Source organism: Branchiostoma floridae, chromosome 4, assembly GCF_000003815.2.
Source record: "Branchiostoma floridae strain S238N-H82 chromosome 4, Bfl_VNyyK, whole genome shotgun sequence".
NCBI lineage: Eukaryota > Metazoa > Chordata > Leptocardii > Amphioxiformes > Branchiostomatidae > Branchiostoma > Branchiostoma floridae.
The window spans coordinates 19898211-19907919 of record NC_049982.1 but is presented as its reverse complement, the minus strand read 5'-3'; the positions used below and the strand labels follow the sequence as shown (position 1 = coordinate 19907919).

General features: G+C 42.4%; 1 protein-coding gene across 1 annotated transcript in view; it reads right to left on the bottom strand.

The window, feature by feature from the left end:
* LOC118414745 (inactive polypeptide N-acetylgalactosaminyltransferase-like protein 5) overlaps nucleotides 1-9633 on the bottom strand; it is a 17839-nt gene extending 8206 nt beyond the window's left edge. Inside the window, exons 1-3 of the mRNA XM_035818961.1 lie at nucleotides 9424-9633; nucleotides 7382-7904; nucleotides 6945-7124 (exon numbers count right to left, since the gene is read on the bottom strand). Coding sequence (XP_035674854.1) covers nucleotides 6945-7124; nucleotides 7382-7869 — 668 coding nt within the window. The 5' untranslated portion in view covers nucleotides 7870-7904; nucleotides 9424-9633. The remainder of the gene's footprint in view (nucleotides 1-6944; nucleotides 7125-7381; nucleotides 7905-9423) is intronic.
* Between the last annotated feature and the right edge of the window lie 76 nt (nucleotides 9634-9709).

The following is a 9709-nucleotide window of genomic DNA, read 5'->3' as shown; positions in this document are numbered from 1 at the left end:
TACATCAGGGCGAAGAGTTTGCCGGGCATTACGTTACTACTACTTTTCATAAATTCTTCTTCATAATGGTCAGGAAAACATAGGACGAAAACTGACAGCCGCTTACCTCCTAAAACGGGCGTTAAACAGGTCAAATAGTACAAGTTTGACCAAGCAAGATGATCCTTTCCAAGTTGTGGAATGTAGCGGTTCACAAATATGCAAATGAGAGATGGTCACAAGTATGCAAAGTTGGTACCATTTGTTCTCTTTAAAATTAGTTTATTGGACAATTCATACCCGTAGGCTTAATTGCAAGGGATAAACAATTAACTATAATGTAACGTTACAAGAAGAAAGTGAATCATAAAACATACAAGTGAAACAACCAATTCTGATTAAAATACGTTGCAAATCAACATTGTGAGCCTCATATCATTAGATCAATCAATTTCGCAAAAAAACAGTTTTATCATATTCAATGCAAACACATGACCAATGGCTTATTCAAGGAAACAAGTGGATATACAACGTACAATTTACGTACAATGTACGACGATTATGGCCTGAACAACCTCTAATGTAGCCATGTATCAAGGGCGCCTCCCAGCGGAATAAAAAATAATTACAATATTTTCCAATCCGAACGAGAACAAAAAAATGTTAAAATTCATTATTCTTCAGTTTAGGACAAACTTAAGATGGATTATTAAAAGATCCAGGGAAAACTCCTTATCTGGATCAAATCATTCTAGGATGATTTCAATGTAGTCCAGTATTGTGTCCCTGATAGAGTTTTTACAATGACGGATCATTTGAACCAGAGCTTTCCGGTAGATTTCGTAACGGAACGCGTAAAGAAGCGAGTCCGAGAATGTGTTAGTCAATAGCACGATATGCAAGACATCCTGAGCTACACTGAATATAGACATCGACACTATATCGGACAAAAAGAACATAACAATAGGCGGGAGCCAAGTGATCCAGTAGATAAACAGTACGATACTGAGTGTCTTGGTTGCTTTAAATTTTGCTTCTAAAACTTCTGGAGGGACCACATCAGTACTATTTTCAGGGCTGGGAGAAAGGCTTTTCAGATTTTCCTTGTGTTGTTGCGCCTCGCGGTCTATGAGAATAGCAATGATGGTACTGATGATCATGGTAGCCAGACAAATAGCGCTAGACACGGAAGCCTCGGTGAGATCGGGTATACACGGGTAGATACTTGTTGGCGATACTTGCATGCCGTTTGCGCCGTGGTATGACACGACTTTGACCGCGCCGAAACGGATGACACCAATAAACGGGGGTAGGACGGCGAAAATAACGCTCAACCCCATGGCTAAAACTATCCGTGGTCGTGACAACTTTTCTTCGAACTTCATGGGGCTAGCGATGTGGACGTAGCGGCAAACCCACAGACACAGGAGGAAAGAGTGGGCTAGAGAGCCGACCACACACACGAGGAAAGCTTGGGTCTTACAGGCCGCTCCGCTTAGGTAAGTCCCGTGTGTGGTGTTGTGGATACTTGACGGAATGAACAGCAAACTACTGAAGACATCTGTAACAGCCAGCGCGGCCAGGAAGAAGTTACCGGGCTCCTGGAAATTGAAAGATAAAGTGTGAGAAGGAAGTGGCTACGAATGCATAACTAACGATATGTTACGACCCTGCCTAAGCACCTCAAACGACCTCAACAACCTCAAATAAGGCTAATATGCTGTGTACATCGGGCAACGACCTTGTGCACGTGTGGCACTCTGGATACATTGTTGTATTTAGGCCACAGCAAGTAAATTTTATGGATGACATCAGCGCGCGCATTAATTTTCGCCTGATTTCAGAGAAAAAAAAACAAGAATTTCTTTCTTCTGCAGGGATGGTCAACATGACGATAAAGTACCAAAATGAGCAAATGTGTTGTATTGTAGCCTAATAATTGTACTTGTAGAAGTGACACTTGCGAGGTACCCAGGGCTGTAGTTGTAGAAATGAAACGTATTGGATAGATGTAAAAGTGACACCAATATGGAAGCCATGAGTGTGGTTACCAATTTTGTTGGTGATGCCAGTCTACCACACTAGTGTCCCTTTTACCACACCAGTACATGTCTTTAATACAGGAATAAATGCCTTGTTGGCTCTGATAACCTGTTTTGTCGCTTTAATTCTTGTTACAACATTCATCACAACTTTATGGTGCCTATTTTTTTTTAAATGTAGCCATCTTGTTTTTTTTTCACCCATCTTGTTTTTTTTCGCCCTATCGCACTATTTTTGCAGTCTGCAGAGGATGTCATCCATAAAATTTACTTGCTGTGGCCTTATAAATAAAAACAACGCAGCGAGTCCTCAGCATTTACCAATTAGTTGGACTTAGTCCGCTGGTTTCAAGATCGAAGTAATTGGAGGCTGAAAAATAAGTATTATAAGTTGACGATGATAGAACTGTGCTATGCTAACATGCAATAATCTACGAGCCACTTATGATTAATAAAAAAATCCACAGTTTTATCTTACTGTCGTCTGTGGAATGAAGAAGCCGTCGAAAACTCCTCCATGTAGACTCCTAACACAGACGATCTAATATGGCGTCCAGAAATTGCTTTGATTTTTAAACCGGCGGATTAACTGGAAATAACTGGTTAATACTTAGGGCTTGCTGCGTGGGTTCGTTTTATTCATAAATGCACAAACAATGTATCCAGAGCAAAACAAAGTTGTTGCCCCATGTAGAGTACTGTACATATTAGAGTCGTTTGAGGTGCCGGGCAGACCGATATGTTACTTATGATTGTGTGAAGAATGATGAGTGATTCATGTTGCGTTATCATCTATGAGTAACTCAAGGTGTGTTATATATGATTATTAGTGACTCGCTATGTCATATGTCTCTATACTTATTAAAAAAGCGCGATTTAGTCAGGCTAACAAGAATACAGGCTCATACCAACGGGCAGGAAAAGTATTAACTCACCGCCCAAAATCATATGTTTATAACTCAAAAGTTGTGCAAAGTACTAATCTCCAAGCAGATTCTTCCGTGGCGTAAGACAGTAACATAAGCTGGGGAAGGAGTTTAGCCGGCTGAGGAGTAAATTGGTCACGCGTGGAGATGTCGTGCTTGGAGATTACAAAGTACGACATTCTACTAGCCACCACCAGACCTCCCTTAGGGGATGTATATCATTGAATTTGGTATCAGGACAGTTCGGCACATGGACACTTCGGCCCGGACATTTCGGCCCCAAGTCCAGGACACTTCGGCACCAGGCCGAGGACACTTCGGCCCAGGCTCAGAGGACACTTCGGCCCCGCTAGTTCTTATGTGCGTGGGCATGCTATGGAGTGTACAATTTAATTGAAAAGCTATGTGAAATGCAACGATAAAACATATTGAGCATTAAGTCTTGAAACAAATAAATAAGTCTTAAAAAATAGCAAACACACTTACCTACCACAGTAACATCTGAAACAGCCAACACGCTTTCCTGTAAAATCATACGTCCTAAAATTATACGTTATTTAGTCAACTCGGGCTACGTGTTAGTTAACTATCGTGGACTGGACCCGGGCCGAAGTGTCCTCGGCTTGGGGCCGAAGTATCCTCGGCTTGGGGCCGAAGTGTCCTCGGCTTGGGGCCGAAGTGTCCTGATTGCCAGGGGGCCGAAGTGTCCATGTGCCGAAGTGTCCGACATTCTTGAATTTTGCCAAACAAATCGGAAAATTGGCCCGGGGAGTCAGTGCACGCTAAGATTGATATTTCCCTGGCCGGCGGCAATACAAAATCCTGGTAGCAAAACTCCCACGGTAAATCATTTTCCCCATTAGTCAGTCTGGTAGAGACTTATTTTGTTACTTCAAGACAAGGTAACTATATTTTTCATCAATATTTGTTCTGAGACTCAGTTCTTACTGTGTACGATCTCAGTACTGCGATGAAGTAAAATTTATCAGGTGAAACGTTTTGCCAGAGCGCTAGCGTTTCGTCTCTGGAGGGACATCGCTTTCATAGTGAGTTAGTGGAATGGTCCAGTCATGGTAAAGCGCCCACTCCTTCTCGTTACCAATGTCGAAGTCGTGTTCTTCACCTTATTCAGATCATGACCCTATTTCTGGCCAATCAGTGACAGTTCTCAGAATCGCTGTCATCCTCGGTTTCTGTCGTTGACTCGCCTGGTGCAGCGACTCTTAGCGGCGGAGTCAGAACTGCAGTAGTCTGAACAACCCTCCTTCCTACTAGTGTACATTATACATTATTATGGTATTAATTCCAAAGAAAAAGAAGTTCAACCTCCCACCAACCACATAAACGGCTATAAATTCGTTATGATACGGTCCTATTCTGGAAAATAGCTGTTTTTCTGCACTTTCGGGTCTGTCCCCTACAAGTTATTGTAGGGGACATACTGCGGCCGGGCCCCTGGAGTTCTTTTAACTCAGAATTAAAATCAAGCCGGTGTGACAGCGATCTCGCCCCGGGGGCGAAATCACTAGCGATCTCGCCCCCCCGGGGCGAAATCGCTAGCGATCTCGCCCTCCCCGGCTAGTGATCTCGCCCCCCTACCTCGCCCCCCTTTAGCGATTTCGCCCCCCCCCCCAAAAACGGGTTTACATGACATTTTAGAAGTTGATTGGTATAAATCACAAAATGCAGTTTCAGAATGATATAAGTGCACGAGTTTGATACATAACTCCATTCATAGTATCAATATTAACGTAATTACATGGTAATAAGATAGTTGAACTTGTTTCAGACAAGGAGGGTTGGGTCCCTTGTATTCCCATTATTGCATATACCTGAGTCTTGACATAAGATGTATTTCATTATATTCAACTGTCCTCAAACAACCTATATATCTCCAATATGAAGTCTCTACCATGAAGTGACCACAAAAGAACTATGTAATGTCTTTATTAATTATGCAAATATTAGGTATTAATTAGAATAACGCACATTTTGGTATATGCACCTGGCCAAGGGATATCTTCACCTCCAACATGACTGTTTTTTCTAGTATTTAGGAACTGATGCATTTACCCGTGTTTCTTAAGACTGGTACTTTACCAGTGTTTGTGTAGCATTTAGCAACAGCTATATCAACTTGCGCGTAGATAGTGTTTATAATGAGAAACTATTATTCACGTGTGTTTTTGTTAGTGCTTTGGAAATGTTTCCAGCACAAGAAAGAAAACACTGTGACAAATTGAAAACATATAGCTGACGTATTCCGTACCATAGACGGTGTTGATTTATACGTTCGCAGTAGCACTGTTTTTATGCCACCTCAGCTGCAAAAATTGTCTTTTTCATTTCAATGTCATGTTTGCACCGAACAATATAGTATCGACTTTCGAGGTATGACAGGCATCTTACGGTACGGTAATAAGGTGCCATAAGGTACCAGGTAACACACCATACACGTNCATTGTGTTTTTTGGTCTAATTCGGTCTGAAGTTGATAGAAAACATGCAAATTTCGACCATTTTTCTGAGAGTGCTTAGGATTAGTATTAGGGTTAGGGTTCCTGTTAGGGTTAGGGCTAGGGTTAGGGTAAGGGGTTCGTGGTAGAAAAATTGTTTCCGAGGGATTGTGTTTTTTGGTCATAATTCGGTCTGAAATGGATAGGAAACATGCAAATTTCGACCATTTTTCTGAGAGTGCTTAGGATTAGTATTAGGGTTAGGGTTCCTGTAAATTAGGGCTAGGGTTAGGGTAAGGGGTTCGTGGTAGAAAAATCGTTTCCGAGGGATTGTGTTTTTTGGTCATAATTCGGTCTGAAATGAATGTCGGACACTTCGGCACATGGACACTTCGGCCCCCTGGCAATCAGGACATTTCGGCCCCAAGCCGAGGACACTTCGGCCCAAAGCCGAGGACACTTCGGCCCCATGCCAAGGACACTTCGGCCCCAAGCCAAGGACACTTCGGCCCCGAGTCTACTCCACAATAGTTATCTAACACGTAGCCTTATTTGACTAAATAACGTATAATTCTAGGACGTATGATTTTACTTGTACAGTATATTATATAGTGCTCTCCTGTTTACTCGAGGAAATCGTCATTAGTGATAACAATTTTTTTGCGTTTTCGGGGCATGAAGATCCCTTTTTGCTCCAGTTTTCTGCATGACCCTAACTTACTTGAAGTCTTACCTACTGCGATGTATAGTTAGCCGTCTTAAACAGTCCTATAAAGTACTCCACAACGCGACCTGTTACGGATATTTTTTTTAATGTACAACATAGGTAACTTACATGTACAGCTTAAAAATGAATCTACTGCTCAAAACACCCGACTGGCATTAACTGTTCATCGTAAATATCGAAATCAATGTCCTTACAACTGCGAGCTAAGAGATTAATTTGTACATTGCATAGCATGCCCACGCACACAGGAACTAGCAGGGCCGAAGTGTCCTGGACTTGGGGCCGAAGTGTCCTGGACTTGGGGCCGAAGTGTCCTGGACTTGGGGCCGAAGTGTCCTGGTCTTGGGGCCGAAGTGTCTGGGCCGAAGTGTCCATGTGCCGAACTGTCCTGATACCCCTTCAGACTTACTTATGGCTTGCTCGTCTGCCGATTACTAGTAGTGCATGTGTGCCAATGCCACCTGTCAAATTCTTATGCAGTAGGAAAACGAACTACATATTATATGCATTGTATCACCACGCGTGTAAGTTTTGTGTGATTTTTAAACGCTATGTGGATCAGGTACCACGGTGCCTTCCAAAATGTAAAAATCAAATGTCCAAGTTACAAACTGGAAGATGTGTGATAATGTTCATACCCGGTACCCGCATTGGGACAAGACTTTATGATTTTAATCATATTTTTGCAAATGTTAGTGTGCATATTGCAACATATATAGCCGAATCATTTGTTAAAGTCCATTGTGCATAAAAGTAAGCAAACATGGTGAGATTAGGATAAACAAGAAGATGAAAGAAACAGAAGAATACGTACAATTTGTTTCGTTGATCAGGAATCTTCCTATCCAGGCTGATGACGTCACTGACCAGCACGCTGTACCCGTACAGGTTGTGCAGCTCCTCGGCCGCCTGTCGCGTGTCCCGGCCGTGGATGTACGTGGCCTTACCGTTCTCTCCGGGACCCACAGGAACGGTGAGGACGTGCGGTGGTGCTCTACCGGGGGTAGGAGACAAACCAAAGTCGGCAAACCTATTGTCCCAGCATTACAGTTATGGACTATCTAGTTCAGATGCCATGATGGGCAACACAGTTCAAAAGAGTTGTACGGCAAATGTTCTAGGCAAACACATATATGATTCACCATTTCTTGTTTAACTTTTTGTCAACGAATGTTTTTTCTGTGAATCGGGATGAAAAGAGGACATCTTGTTAAGATTTTATTATTAGTAGTAAGGAGATGAAAAACGCACCTTCTCCCGTCCCACTGAAACATGTCGCTGTCAGCAGCCTGCTGTTTCAGCCTCCTACTCAACATCTCCTTCTTCATGTCAGCTTCTCTGTCACGTAAAAAATTGTCCTGGCGGGCAATCAGAGCTTTACTTCTATTCCTATCTTCCTTCGCAAGGTCCTCTAGTCTGTTTACCTTGGATAACACCTCTTTTAAAACCGAATTAAGGTTATTTATTTCGCTTTGGGAGGTTGTTGTTCTATCCTCATCTTGCTCTCTTAACCGAAGTCTTCTGAACCCGGTGCTTGGCTTGTTGGTGTCTGAGGTAAAGTGAACAGATACTTGGGTATTTTCCTGTTCTGTGTTTTCTGGGATTAGTTTGCGGCTGTTCTGTGATGGCTGTTCAGAATGTGGACACTGAAAGCCGAGAATGCCCAGCTCTAAGAGCGCGTACAGTCCGAGCACAGACAGCAGGGCCCCGAGAATCCGAACTCTTCCACTGATGCGCATCGTGACGATCTATTTTGACATCAGCTATTTTGTTCCTATTGCATAAAAACAGAAAAAAGTCAAGCCTACTGTAAATAGCAATTGCTGAACCGTAAGAAGCAATTCATATCTTTAATGCCTCAAAACCCAATTCTTCTTCAGACCTCACCAGAAATGGCGTCATGGTTCTCATCTACAACATCCTATTTGTATAAAATTTGAGCAAACAAGATTGTGACGTCATAGCTTTCACCTAGATAAAAAAGACCCAAAAAGAGTACCAACAGGTCGTGTGCCTTTGTTTGCTCCATATTCAAGACACCAACGGCACACCTTAAAAATATACTGCCTGGCGTTCAACTGTTGCTTAGTTTCCGATGTAACCACCAGTCATCCTATCAACAGTGTCATTTACGTGTGGGCATATTCTGTTGTTACCGGCCGTGTGTGCAAACAAGCAAATTACTCCTGGTAAAGTAGTGATTGTTGTATCATAGCTTGTGTACCAAGTAATTAGAACACGTCGAGTGGCGGAGAGAACTAATGTGATTCGTGCAACTGCATAATCTCTAGTATTGAAATATTTTCTTTACTGATCATGTTCCGAGACTAGCAATGAAAAAAATCAAATATACAATATGCTATCGCACATTTCTTTCCAGTGGTAAGGCCAACACACATGGTTAGTTATGGCAACCCGGACAACTGTCTTTATCATAATCCCTTGTTTTAGCTTAGTAATCCTCCTCCAGTACAAGTCATTCTTTGGAAGCACCAAGCTAGGCGGACATGCAGCCTTCGTGCGATTTTGATAGAATTTTGAAGCAGGCTGTCACGAGAAACAACTGTTGACAAGGATCCAAGACATCCTTTTCTGTAACAAGACAACAGCAGGCTGCAGGACAAATGCACGACTGCCCTAAGTTGGCGATCGTGCGACGTGTCTGACCAGGCTTTTAGTCATTGACAGTGTGACCCTACTACATGTTCAATCGATGGCTGGAAGTACACACTGTCAGCTTATTTTTTCTTTATATTGTATCCGTACTAGTGTTGATTTCCCGTCACGCATGAGTGATTGGCAATTTACGGACAGATATGTATCTAAAATTTAGAAATAACTATTCGCAACGGCAGCTGGCTACCATGCATTTAGAAGATACGTTGCCTAGTTAAGCCTTAGAGCAAATTACATACAATTTGCAGAATTTCAAACAATTCAAACAAGACAAAAGATCAGAACCTTACTTTATGTCCTATGCTGCAGCACACTGTAAACAAATCCAACTATCTTTAGTTTATGCAAGGACAGAAGACCCACATCACAGCCCTTAATCGTTACTGGGCAACGCAAGATAACATCCTTAATTTAGGGGCTTGTCTTTCACGTCCTACGATCGTAAATCGTGAGGGTAGTCTTACACTCGTCCTATCACGAATCTGTCTTTGTTGAAAATACTCTCTTAGATCCTTTTCAGTTTTAGCAATGGTTCCTATGGCCTGTTTTAACTGAATTGAACGGCATCCTATCGAGCCCTCCAGCAAATGTGATCAAGTCTGAAGAACAAAACCTACCGTTCATCATGCTCCGGATAGCCTCCTCTGTTACCTGCCTTATATCACAGCCGGAACTGTTAATGCTATTGCCTGTCGAATTCAGTTTTAAGATACGCCACTGATGAAGGAACAAGTCTATAAAGTCTTTATAGTATATTGTGTCCGTTCCCCGTAAGCTGCAGCTTTGATAACCTATGGCGGACTTTGAAATGAAAGCATGTGGACATTGTGGATAATGTTTCACCAGAGTTTGATAACTCCGGCCTTTGTCGACATGTCGACGCCTTCTTTAGTCAACGCGACC